This window comes from Macaca nemestrina, chromosome 20 (assembly GCF_043159975.1).
Source record: "Macaca nemestrina isolate mMacNem1 chromosome 20, mMacNem.hap1, whole genome shotgun sequence".
Lineage (NCBI taxonomy): Eukaryota > Metazoa > Chordata > Mammalia > Primates > Cercopithecidae > Macaca > Macaca nemestrina.
The window spans coordinates 64,659,363-64,673,115 of record NC_092144.1 but is presented as its reverse complement, the minus strand read 5'-3'; the positions used below and the strand labels follow the sequence as shown (position 1 = coordinate 64,673,115).

The 13,753-nt window shown below is 48.5% G+C and overlaps 1 protein-coding gene across 6 annotated transcripts; it reads right to left on the bottom strand.

The window, feature by feature from the left end:
* Nucleotides 1–6,167: 6,167 nt before the first annotated feature.
* LOC105496980 (leukocyte immunoglobulin-like receptor subfamily A member 1) lies at nt 6,168–13,753 on the bottom strand. Of its 6 annotated transcripts, none has more exons than XM_071087835.1 (10): nt 13,603–13,753; nt 13,126–13,207; nt 12,928–12,963; nt 12,454–12,738; nt 12,008–12,307; nt 11,486–11,782; nt 10,930–11,232; nt 8,172–8,222; nt 6,618–6,668; nt 6,168–6,469 (listed from the first exon to the last, which is right to left on the bottom strand). In XM_071087835.1, the coding sequence occupies exons 1-10, from the start codon at nt 13,612–13,614 to the stop codon at nt 6,333–6,335; spliced, it is 1,554 nt and encodes a 517-aa protein (XP_070943936.1). In that variant the 5' UTR covers nt 13,615–13,753; the 3' UTR covers nt 6,168–6,332. The 6 variants fall into 6 exon arrangements, with proteins under 6 accessions (XP_070943936.1, XP_070943938.1, XP_070943937.1 ...); XM_071087837.1 differs by having other exon boundaries at nt 13,126–13,341; nt 13,603–13,752; XM_071087836.1 differs by lacking the exon at nt 8,172–8,222.

Here is a 13,753-nt window from a genome sequence, read left to right as displayed (position 1 = left end):
TATTTCTCTGGGATCAATGGTAATATTCCTCATGTCATTTGTGATTGTATTTATTCAAATCTTCTCTTTTTTAAAAAATTAGTCTAGCTAGCAGTCTATTTTATTAATTTTTTCAAAAAAAGCAGCTCTTGGATTTGTTGATCTTTTGAATGATTTTTTTTGTGTGCCAGTCTCCTTCAGTTCAGCTCAGATTTTGGTTCTTTCTTGTATTCTACTAGCTTTGGGGTTTGTTTGCTCTTCATTCTCTAGTTCTTTTAGTTATGATGTTAGGTCATCACAACTAATGCGACGTGGACATTTAGTGCTATGCATTTTCCTCTTAGCACTCCCTTAGCTGTGTCCCAGAGATTCTGGTATGTTGTATCTTTGCTCTCATTCGTTTGTAATACCTTCTTGATTTCTGCCTTAATTGCATTATTTACCCTGATATAATTCATATGATTCAGGAGCAGGTTTTTTAACTTCCATGTAATCGTATGATTTTGAGTGAGTCTCAATTTCTAATTTGATTATGCTGTGGTCAGAGGGTGGTTTGTGCCGACTTCAGTTGTCACAAACTGAATTTGCTGAGGAGTGTTTTGCTTCCAATCATGTGACTGAATTTAGAGCATGTGCCATGTGGTGATGAGAAGAATGTAAATTCTGGTTTGGGGACGTGGAGAGTTCTGTAGATGTCTATCATGCCCGTTTGATCCAGTGCTGTGCTCAGGTCCTGAGTATCTTAGTCAATTTTCTGTCTTGAGGATCTGTCTAATATTGTAAGTGGGGTATTAAAGTCTCCCACTATTTGCGCGCGGGAGTCTAAGTCTCTTTGAAGCTCTTTACAAATTTCTTTTATGAATCTGGGTGCTGCTGTGTTGGATGCATAGATATTTAGGAAAGTTAGATCTTCTTGAATAGAATGAATGGAATTCTCATGGGAACATGACCAAGGTTCTAAGATCCATGAAGGTGTCAGTTTGAGTGACATACTTTTTTTTTTGTTTTTTGAGACAGAGTCTCATGCTGTCGCCCAGGCTGGGAGTGCAATGGGGCAGTCTTGCCTCACTACAACCTCCTGCTTCCCAGGTCCAAGCAATTGTCCTGCCTCAGCCTCCCGAGTAGCTGGGGTTACAGTTGCTTGCCACCATGCCCAGCTAATTTTTGTATTGTTAGTAGAAACGGGATTTCACCACGTTGGCCAGGCTGGTCTCGAACTCCAGACTTCATATAATTTGCTGGCCTCTGCCTCCCAAAGTGCTGGGATTACAGGTGTGAACCATCACGCCCTCCTGAGTGATATATGTTTTTACCTGCAACCACAAACTCTTACAGATCATCACAGGTAGCTGGAGAAAAATATAAGACCAGACCTTTTGTAATTTCCCTTGGTTCAGACAATTGTTGGTCCTATGAGAAACTGAATCTGCTACTTTCTCAGTGTGAACTAGGAATAGTTTCACTTCATGGGAAATTGCAACCTAATTATTTTAGCACACTGAGTGATATTAGAGTATCACATCCTGTTTGTACTTCTCCATGGGTGTGGGGAAAAAAAAAAGACAAAAAGGGTTTTGTGTGATACTTGGGAGATGTGAGCTTTTATAAAGACAAATATATACATATATACACATGTATATACACATGTATAGTTACTATTACAATTATCTGGCCTAAGAAAAGAGACAGGGAACCGAGATTCTTCTTTATAACACCTTTTTCGGACCAAGAATGGCACAGAAACACATACTTTTTCTCAGACACCAAGACTCAAGATTGTCTCTTTCCTCTCAGGCCAGTAAGGAGTCCCCACTTTCCACCAGTAGTTCTTACAGATGAAGCCCCGTTGTCCCTACATGCCCATATATACAATCACATTTATAGTTGTTTTAAATTTCAAAATCTCTAACACTTGGGCCTCTTCCATTTTGTACTTGAGTTTATATTGCTAAGATGCATGCCTATTAATTTTTAGTTCCATATTATTATTTTCAACTTTTATTTTAGAATGTGGGGGCACATAATGCAAGTTTGTTAGGAAGGTAGATTACGTGATGCTGAGGTTTGGAGAACAAATGAATCCGTAAACCCAGGTAGTGAGCATAGCACTCAACAGACAGTTTTTCAGCCCTTGCCCTCCTCCCTCTCTCCCCACTCTAAGTGTCTCCAGTGCCAGAGCCAGACTGTCTCAAAGAAAAACAAAATCACAGGAAACATCCTGTTGTTACAGGCATTGGCAAAGTGTTTACAGCTAAGTCTTTGAAAGCAATTAACCAAAAACAAAAATTGATGAGTGGGACCTCATTAACCTACAGATCCAGTGAAGGCCTAATATTCAGAATCTAGAAGCAACTTACACAAATCAGCAAGCAACAAACAGCCCCATTAACAAGTGTGCAAAGGACATGAACAGACATTTATCTATGCACACGTGTGCCCAATGTTTAGCTCCTGTTTATGAGTGACAGCGTGCTATGTTTGACTTTCTGTTTCCACATTACATCACTTAGGCTAATGACCTCTAGCTCCATCCATGCTGCTGCAAAGGGCATGATTTCCTTTTGGATTGCTGTGTAGTATTCTATGGTGCATATATCCAGCCCATTGTTAATGGACACCTGGGTTTATTCCACATCTTTGTTATTGTGAATGATGCTGCAATGAATATATAGGTGCATCTATCTTTTTGGTAGAATAATTTATTTTCCTTTGGGCATATACCTATCAATGGGTTTGCTAGGCTGAATGGCAGTTCACCTCTTAGTTCTTTGAGAAATCTCCCAACTGCTGTCCACAGTGGCTGAACTAATTTACGTTCTCACCAACACGTGTTCCATTTTCTTTGCAGCCTTACCAGCATCTTTTATTTTTTGACTCTTTACTAATAACTGTTCTGAGTGGCGTGGGTATCTCCTTGTGGTTTTAATTTGCATCTCCCTAAGGATGAGTCATATTGAAGATTTTTTCCTACGCTTTTTGGACATATGTGTGTCTTCTTTGGAAAAGAGTCTGTTCATGTCCTTTGCCCACTTTTTAACGGGGCTGTTTGTTTTGTGCTTGCTGATTAGTGTAAGTTGCTTGCAGATTCTGAGTATTAGACCTTCGCTGGCTCTGTAGGTTAATGAGGTCCCACTCATGAATTTTTGTTTTTGTTTAATTGCTTTTGAGGACTTAGCTGTAAACACTTTGCCTGTATCAAGGAAGATGTTTCCTATTTATTTATTTATTTATTTTTCTTTGAGACGGAGTCTGGCTCTGCTGCCAAGGCTGCGGTGCGGTGGCGCGATCTCGGCTCACTGCAACCTTTGCCCCCCAGGTCGAGCAGTTCTCCTGCCTCAGCCTCCCAAGTAGCTGGGATTACAGGCGCCTGTCGCCATGCCAGGCTATTTTTTTTTCTTTTTTGTGTTTTTAGTAGAGATGGGGTTTCCACCATATTTTCTTCTAGGATTCTTATAGGTTGAGATCTTACATTAAAATATTTAATCTGGGCCAGGCTCGGTGGCTCACGCCTGTAATCCCAGCACTTTGGGAGGCCGAAGGGGGCAGATCACAAGGTCAAGAGATCGAGACCATCCTGGCTAACACGGTGAAACCTCATCTCTACTAAAACTACAAAAAAAATTAGCCGGGTGTGGTGGCGGGCGCCTGTAGTCCCAGCTACTCGGGAGACTGAGGCAGGAGAATGGCGGGAATCCAGGAGGCGGAGCTTACAGTGAGCCGAGATCGCGCCACTGCACTCCAGCCTGGGCGACAGAGGGAGACTCCGTCTCAAAATATATATATATATATATATAAAATATATATATATATATATATAAAATATATATATATATATATATAAAATATATATATATATAATCTGTCTTGCTTTAATTTTTGTATATGGTGATATGTAGGGGTGTGTCCAGTTTCATTCTTTTGCATATGGCTAGCCAGTTATCACAGGATTATTTTTTAAATAGGGAGTCTTTTCCCCATTGCCTATTTTTGTTGGCTTTGTTTAATATCAGATGATGATGGTAGGTGTATGGCTTTATTCTGTTTCATTGGTCTATGTGTCTGTTTTTGTACCAGTACCATAATGTTTTGGTTACTGTAGCCTTGTATTATAGTTTTTTCTAAAAAATATATTTTATTTCAATAGCTTTTGGGGTACAAGTGGTTTCTAGTTGTATGAATGAATTGTACAGTGGTGAAGCCTGAGGTTTTAGGGCCCCCGTCGCCCGAGTACTCTACATTGTATTTGGTACGTAGTATTTTATTACTCACCCTCCACCCCCTTTCTCCATTGTGGGTCCCCAATGTTCATTATACCCCTTTATATGTCTTTGATTACCCATAACTTAGCTCCCACTTATAAGTGAGAGCATACGGCATTTGGTTTTCCATTGCTGAGTTAGTTCACTTAGTGTCATGGCCCCCCGCTTCATCCAGGTTGCTGCAAAAGACATTATTTCATTTTCTTCAATGGCTGAATAGTATTTTCTTGTCTGTATGTACCACATTCACTCATTGGCTGATGGGCACTTAGGTTGATTCCACATCATTGCAATTATGAATTTTGCTGCAATAAACATATGTATGCAAGTGTGTTTCTGATGTCTTTTCCTCTGGGACGTACACATTTGTTGGCTGCAGTGGGCTGCTGGTGGGTGCAGGGGTGCTGGCCTCCGTGTCGGTGTTCAATGCAGTGGTGTCAGCAAGGCTGGGTGGGGTGGGCAGGAGCCCCGCAGGTGTTCGTATGAGCATTTGCACTGGTAGTGGTGTTAGCACGGTGGTGGGGCTCTGGCCTCACAGGACTGTGTACACCCTCCGTGTGCACTTCCACGCTGGTGGCAGCAGCTGCTTGCAGTGGGGGTGGATCCTCTGGTCTCCCTGTGTGTGTGCACACCAGTGGCAGTGTTGGCACGGGGAGGTTAATGAGCTGGTGGGCACTGGACAGGAAATCTCTGCACCCACGAATGCTCTGACAGCAGTCCCAGTGCTCGGGGTCATTCGGTGAGTGGGTGAACTCACACCAGCAGCTATGGCATGGCGAGATGCATGTGCACCCACGTGCTGTTGGGCAGGGGAGAGATTTCTTTGTTCTAGAGGGTAGTTGGCAAACGATAAGATTTCTTTATTCTAGACAGTAGAGGGTGAATGATAAGATTTCATTATTTTACACGGTAGATGGCAAATGGCTGCTCCCTTTGCCCTAGAAAGTTCAGGACTATTTGATCCCTCGTGTTTCTCAGGATCCTCCCTCCAAACATTCTATCCTGTGCAGCAGGGTTTTACATCCTTCCAACACAACAGCGGTCTTTGACCTAGACATGTTGAACTCTTTAGTGCTAGGACCCAAGTCCTCTTGCTGTTTTGGGACAATTCAGAAAAGAATCAGCCCCAGTCATTTTGCATACTTCTGTCTGACTGTCCTAGGTGAGTAGAAAGAAACAGTTCAACTGCTTGACAAGATTCATTGACCTGAGGTCTTGTCTGCAGCTGGATTTCTATCCTACTTCTGTGATTTTCCTTTCGTGGATCACGAACGCACTGCAAATGCCTATCATTGCTTTTGACATGGGATACTTTGGTTCTGCCTGGAAAGGCAGGAAATCTCGAAGTGAGGGGCTCACAGATCATAGGCAGATTGAAAAGTTTTCAGCAAGAATAGGCAAACCCATAGAGACAGAAAGCACACTCGTGGTTAGCAGGTGCTGGAGGGAAGAAGGAATGGGGGGTGGCTGCTGACTCGGTGTAGGGTGACGACAATGTGTGGAACAGGATGGCAGTGATGGTTACACAATGATCTGAGGAGAAGCTGCACAGGTAGCATCTGAGAAGGAGGGAAGGGCTCACAGGGTTCAGAGAGGGTGTCAGGGCATCAGGGTGGATTTATCTTTTCCTGGTGGAAATCCGATATTTCCCCCATTGATTTAGTTACTGAAGTGTGTTTGGAACTCTAAACTGAAGAGATGGAGGCTCAGTAAAGCACACCAGGGAGTGTGGCAATGAGGACTAAAGAAGACTGTGTTACGCGCCATGGACCAGAGCACGCAGGTGTGCAGAGCTGTGGACCCAACGCTGTCGTGTGGGATGTAGCCTCATGTCTGGGGGTGGGAAAAGAAGGGGATCCAACCAAGGGAAGTCAACATTAATAGAGAGGAAAGGTATCACATGTTATCTGCTGTATATTGCCAGATCACGCCGGAAAATGTCTCTGCAATCCAACACTGATTCCTCCTTCTGGAAATGATCGGCAGACAGTCCAGATAGCATTGGCCCTAAATTGTCTCCTGGAACCTCCTGGGATCATCAGATCTGTTCCTAAGGCCCCAACACTCTGAAGGGTGCATTCTTCTCTCTCCTGTTCACCTCCTGGCTGCATCTTGGAGGCTTCTGTGGCTGTACTGAGGCTTAAATAGCAGAATTCCGAGGACCACCAGGATTAAGCCAGCCATGCCCATGCGGATGAGATTCTCCACTGTGTAATCCTGGGAGTGTGAGGCTGGGGATAGTAGACAAGGAGGTCACAGAGGTCGGGACAGATCAACATCACCCAGGACCTCTGGATGTCCACCCAGAGCACATCCTTACCTTTGACAGGACCCAACCCTTGTGCCCGGCCCCGTAAATGAGAGCATCTCCTCACTCACCAGTGTTGGGGTCTGAATTGTTTTGTGACAGGCCGAGGGTGTCAGCTGCTCCTGAGAATGAAAACAGAGGGGAAGAGCCCTGAGCCAGCCTCTCCCCCGGGCTCTTCACTCTTACCTTCCCCTATGTCTCCTGACAAGAGTTCTAGTGAGTTCCTCGATAAACCCTTCCTCTGCCACAGCAGCACTCCCTTCAGTCTCCTTATTGAATTATTTCAGACTTCCTGTGTCCTACAAATCCAGACGTTGCTCCTGAGGCCTTTGGGGAGGGCATTTTCCTGCACTCTGGGAGCTCAGAATCTGAAAGGTAATACAGAAGTCATTGGCCAGGCCCGGTGGCTCAAGCCTATAATCCCAGCACTTTGGGAGGCCGAGACAGGTGGATCACGAGGTCAGGAGATCGAGACCATCCTGGCTAACATGGTGAAACCCCGTCTCTACTAAAAAAAAGTACAAAAAAACCTAGCCGGGCGAAGTGGCGGGCGCCTGTAGTCCCAGCTACTCGGGAGGCTGAGGCAGGAAAATGCTGTGAACCCGGGAGGCGGAGCTTGCAGTGAGCTGAGATCCGGCCACTGCACTCCAGCCTGGGCGACAGAGCGAGACTCCGCCTCAAAAAAAAAAAAAGTCCCTGAGCCCCGCGCACTGTCTGTGCAGCCAGGGACACAGGAGCACATAAGCCAATTCCCCCGGAGAGGAGAGTTTCACTTATCCACCAGCTGAGGACCCAGGCTCCACGCATGAGAGGTTGGTCCGCAGGGGCTCCCCAGTGTCAGAAGCACAAAAGGGGGAAATTCTGGGGGTGGTTCTTCTTCACACAGCCTCAGCCAGTTCAGCCGGGGTTTCATCTTCCGTTTAATCTCTAGTTAACTAATTCCTCATATAGGCAGTAACACCTAGAATGCGACGCAGGTGACCACATTCACACACATACAAATAGATGTACCTTAAATGGTGGTGTCACTCAAGGTTCATGAATCAGTATTTGTTTTTATGAAGTGTGAATCTAGACCAGGAACAAACATGTAAACACCTATCACTTCAAATATATTAAGCATATGCGTGAATATACATCAAATGAATTTGGATATACTTACATATTCAAACGTATCTTACATAACCCCATGTAAATAGGTATACATGTAAAACTTCAGCTATGTATTTAAGATGTCGTTACATATATGTTGACATTTAAAGTGAGAAGTGTTGGCACATAATTTAGAAATAAAGAAGTAAAATTTCCCATTGTCTTATGGTTTACACACATTGCATTAGTCAATTAGAGGAGATCCGTTGAAAAGCAATTAGCACAGGGCACTTTAGTAGTGAGCATGAAATGCAATGAATATACTCAAAGCAGTAGCTTTCTCATGGAGAGTTGTCTCTTCTTTAAAACATGTAAAGGAAATACTTCACTTATAAATTGTTAAAGGTGGTGAAGAATTCTTTAAATTGGAATGAATGTAATTTTTTAAAATGTCCACCCAGGACACCCAGTTCCCTTGACAGGACCTGACCCTCTGCGCCCAGCGTCTTCACCGCGAGCATCTCCTCACTCACCAGCCTTGGAGTCGGACTTGGTTTGTGGTGGGCTGAAGGTCTCAGCTGCTCCTGAGAATCAAAACAGGAGAAGAGACATTCAGATGTAACTTATATAACAAATTCTGTATAAGGTTATGTATAACTTATATAACCTCCATCAAGGGGAGGTGGGTGTCCTGGGTAGACATATAAAAAAGTAAATTCAGGCCAGGCACGGTGGCTCACGCCTGTAATCCCAGCATTTTGGGAGGCTGAGGCTGGCGGATCACGAGGTCAGGAGTTCAAGACCAGCCGGGCCAACATGGTGAAACCCCGTCTCTACTAAAAATACAAAAATTAGCAGGGCGTGGTGGTGGGCGCCTGTAATCCCAGCTACTCGGGAGGTTGAGGCAGGAGAAGTGCTTGAAACCGGAAAGCGGAGGTTGCAGTGAGCCGAGATTGCACCACTGCACTCCAGACTGGACAACAAGAGCAAAAGTCCATCTCAAAAAAAGTAAAAATATATATATTTATTCTAATTTAAAGAATTATTCAACACCTTTAACAATGTGTAAATGAAGTATTTGATTCTTTACATTTTTTAAAACAAGAGATAAGTATCCACGAGAAAGCTACTGGTTTGGGTATATTCATTGTATTTCATATTAACTCACTACCAAATTGCCCCCTTCTAATTTAAATCTAAATTAACAATTTAAAGCACTTTTTCATATAAAAAACGTTTAGTTAGATGTTAGAATGATCCAGTGATTGGACAAGATTGGACACGAACCCACCCAGGCCCAGGGTTGAGCTGCACTGCAGCTCCCGCTGACCTCCCGCGGGTTTCACGAGCCACAGGGAGCCCCCCGGTCAGTTTCCCTCGGGCCACTGTGCTTTGAAACATCCAAACACTCCTGAAGTTCATTAAGGAGACCTCAATTTTTAATACGTACGGGAGGAAGACTTGAGGTTAATGAAGAATGGATGTCTACATTGAATATATAAATTAAATCAAGGCCCAATGAAAGGCAAAGTAGAATTAAATATTTTTAAAGAATAGGTTCATATAATTGAAATAAAAAGTATACATTTGTATATTGAAGTATTGCTTTAAAAGTTTTAGTAAAGGAGAGGGCAACAATGGACAAAGCCGTATAGAAAACACAGAGTAGAAATGAGTGATACACGGCACGCTCTGTGACTCATTCCCTAACTCGTGCAGGGAGCAGGTGCACTGTCCCTTCTTAGTCTTAAGGTGCCCTGAGCACGGAGCCTCGGTGGGATCTGACTGTGATGAGGCTGGAGTCCACCCTAAACATGCTCCTTTAGAGAGAAGCACCCCAGCTGTGGGTGCCGCTCACATGGCCCCTCCTGTGCTCACCTGGTGGGCTCAGGCTCAAGGCACTCCTGAGACTAAGGAGGGGCCGTGCACCTGCTCCCTGGCAAGTTAGGGAATTATTGACAGCATGTGTTGTGTGTCACTCACTCATTTCTACTCTGGGCTGGACTCCGCCCTCATCACAGTCAGATCCCACCAAGGCCTCCTCTCCTGTCTTGAGATGGCCCAGGTACCCCACAGGTGTGGGTGAGGGGCTCATCCTCAGGGGCTCTCGGAAATAAGAAATGAGAGCTGCCAAAGGACCATCCACCTGTCTTCTCTCCACCTCGCCCCGCCTCTGTTCCTCCTCCATCAGCCCCAGCATCTTCCCTGGGTCCAGCCTGACTTGGAGCGGATGCACGGCCCCTCCTGCTGACCCGACCTGTTCTCCTTCCTCTACTCATCACACATCCGCAGGACAAGGTCGGGGTGTGGGCTCCTGCAGAGCTGTGCCAGGTGTTGCTTTTGGTAGAAAATTGGAGAGATTTTGTTTTGTACATGAGACAGTGGAGAGTCTCAACCAGAGGTGATGGCTCCTGGGAATCCTGCTCCTGGAGGGGGAAAGTGCCCACTGCTCCACTCGTCAGCGTTGAACCTCAGACACCTCCCTCCCCTCTGACCACCATGGAGCACCAGGAAGCCACGCGGACCACACCCTTACTGTCGACCCTGCCCTCTGCTGCCCTGGAAATCAGACCCTGAATATTGAAGGTACCATTGAGATGAGTCTAAAAACTTCTCTTGAACTGGGTGTGACGGTGTTTTTGTCACCCAGGGAGTCAGGACTTAGTGGTTGCGATCCAGACGCTCTGATTCTGAGGTGGAGACATCAGGAGGGGAGCATGTGGGTCCTCTGTCTTCCACCGTCGGTCTAATCTCATCTCCTCTGAGGTTCACCCCCGTCTCCTCCCAGCCCTCCCTGCTCTTTACCCTACTGAGAGTCCAGGGGTTGGAGCCAGGGGTGGGAGGTCCCGGCCTATTTCCACCCTCTCATGGACTGGACCCTCCCCTGCAGACCCTCCCCGTTCACTCCCCTCTTTTCTTTTCTTTTCTTTTTTTTTGAGATGGAGTCTTGCTCTGTCGCCCAGGCTGGAGTGCAGTGGCTGGATCTTGGCTCACTGCAAGCTCCGCCTCCCGGGTTCACGCCATTCTCCTGCCTCAGCCTCCCGAGTACCTGAGACTACGGGCGCCCGCCACCATGTCCAGCTAATTTTTTCTATTTTTCAGGGGAGACGGGGTTTCACCATGTTAGCCAGGATGGTCTCGATCTCCTGATCTCGTGATCCACTCACCTCGGCCTCCCAAAGTGCTGGGATTACAGGCCAACTCCCCTCTTTTCTTAGTGTCCAGAGCTCTGCTGGGAGCAGCGCCTGAGCTGAGCCTTTAAGCTCAGAGAGGACAGGGTCAGGGTCTCACCTGAGACCACGAGCTCCAGGGGGTCACTGGGGACAGACAGCAGGTAGGGGTTGGAGCTGCGTGAGCCGTAGCACCTGTAGGTCCCCGCGTGGGCTGAGGTCACAGGACTCATGGGAAATTCAGCCTGGTACTTGGGATATTTGTGCATTGATCTTAGATGGAGGTGGGCATCAGCTGCTCCCGCCTGGGTCAGAAGGAAAGCGTGGAACTGCCACGAGGACTGACAGAGCAGGGTCACGTTCTCTCCTGAGACCACCTTGGGGCTCGGCTGCACTGACAGGAAGGGTGTGCCACGGATCTGTCCTGGAGAGAAGAAGGATGGGTGAGGGGCTGCCCCACCTTGTTCTGAGCTGACGCCTCCCCAGGCTTCTATCTGGGACCCTCAGTCTCTGTCTCTGTTTTCTCTGAGTCTCCCCCTCCCCACCCATCCCCTGTCTCTGTCTGTCTCTCTCTCCCTTGGGACCCCCACCCCTCATCCCGGCCATCACCACCTGGGCTCCCCCAGCAAGGCCTGAGCAGAGCCTGGGTCCCTGACTGAACCCGCTGGGCTCCTCACCTGAGATCAGGATGTCCAGGGGGTCACTGGGGGCCGACCACTCGGAGGAGAGGTTGTGTGCACCGGAGCATCTGTACTGGCCCCCGTGGGAGCGCCTCACAGGGCCCAGGAGGAAGTTGGCCTGGGAGAGCCCAGCCTGGGGCTGCTGGCCAGGACGCTGGAGGAAGTCACGTTCCCCCTCCTTGTACAGAGCAAATCTGTCGTAGCCGACATCAGAGCCACACTGGAGGATCAGCTTCTCCCCAGGGGCCACGACAGGACCCGGCTGCACTGACAGTGACGGCTTCTTAGAAACACCTGGGAAAAGGTGCTCACGGTTTCCAGGACCGACCCTCAGGCTTCCCCACAAACCCTCCCTCTCCCCCTGGGCCTCACCACTGCTGATCTTCCTGTGTCTCTGGCCCCAGGAGCCCTGAGCCCTCTCGTCCCAACATCATCCCACCTGGCGCTGCCCTGAGACGCGGCTCCTCCCCACCTGCCCGGAGACTCAGGGAGCTCCAGACAATGCTGTGAATTTCTCACCTGGGACCAGGAGCTCCAGGAGATCACTGGGTAAAGACCACACATAGGGAGAGCGTGAGTCATAACCATAGCACCGGTACGACCACCTGCGACTCGGGCTCACGGGGCCCACGGAGAAGACAGCCCGGGATGACCCATGGGTACGGGGCTGAGAGTTCAGGCGTTGTGGGTGTTCATCTCCTTCCTGATACAGAATGAAGCCGTCAAATGCCAGCTGTGAGTCACACTGGAGGGTCACGCTTCCTCCTGACGTCACCACAGGGCTGGGCAGGGCTGAGAGGGTGGGTTTGCTGTAGGCTCCTAGGAGAGAAGGAGGCACCGTGTTAAATGGGCTCCCACCTCCCGAATCATCCCCAGGGCTGGGCTGTGAGAGGGAGACGCCCCTGAGAGCCGACCCCCTTCCTGAGGACAGAGCCTGGGGCTGGGACCCCTGAGTGTCCTCTCACCTGTCACCACCAGCTCCAGGGGGTCACTGGGCTCTGACCACCAACTGTGGCTGTAATACTGACAGCGATACCGCCCCGCGTGTTCCGAGGTGATGAATCCAATGGCGAAATAGCCCTTCTTGACAAGCTCTTGTCGTATCCATCTAACCCAGGATGCTGGTTTTTTTTCTCTATATAGACGATACTCCTGAACCTGAAGGCTCCCCTGACACCTGAGGGTCACAGGACTCCCCTCGCTGATCACAGACTCTGGCTCAGCCCAGAGAGTGGGCTTGGGAAGGGTCCCTGGAAGGAAACCAGAGATCGGATTCTAAGTCATTTCCCACCCAACATATCTTAGCTCTTGATGGCAGGACCCTCCACACGCCCCCATCAGTCAGCCCAGATCTGCTATTCCCCATCCCCAGCTGCACGGAGGTGGCCCCTTGTCCCCAGTGAGGAGGAGGGAACTGGGACAGCTGGGGACAGACTTACCTGCCTGCACGTGGGTCCTGGGGCCCAGACTCAGCCCTGGAAGAGAGTTCCCTGTGAGAGATTTGCCCCTGAAGCCTGAGCAGGTCCTCCCCTCCCTGGGATCTTTGTGAGCCCCTGGGGTCTCCTTATGCACCAGCGTTTGGCTGTGGGGTAAGGTCCCTCCTAGGTTAGAATCTCCCCTCCCTCTTCAAATCTCACCGAGACAGATCAGGACCATGAGGATGGGGGTCATGGCGTCTCCTCCCACTGCCCTGCTCTGCGGATGGTTGAGCCCCCGGTGCTGGCAGGACAGAGAGACATACAGGGTGTGGACACTCAGAGGCTGGGTCCTTCTTGTCAAGGGATTTTGTCATCTGCAGCCACACAGGAAGCGAAACTGCCCTTCCCAGGAGCCTGGCTCTCATTCCTTTAGAGCTGAAGTGGGGGCAGGCACCAGGCCCTCTGTAGACAATTCAGATAGAAATGGGGTGTTTCCTGACCCCCAGCCACTGTCTGTCTGGTTTGTCCTCACTTCACTAAGGCGTGGGAGATAGCAACAAATAGAACTGGTGCCTTCCTGTATGTGCCCTTCCTGATCAGAGTGAGCCAAGGCTTTTCCTTCCTTCTCACAGCCTCCCACAAGGTCTCCCTCCCTCCTTCAGCCTGTCCATCAGCACGGTGTTGTGGGGTCCTTACCATGGCAGTCATCTCTTCAGCCCTGGAGATGCTTCAGGGAAGACACGGGTCCATGCTGCAGGCAGACTCAGATCAGCAGAGACGCACGTGACACCTGACTGTGCCGTCCAGGCTGAGCTGTGTGTGGCAGTGAGCACAGAGGAGAAATGCA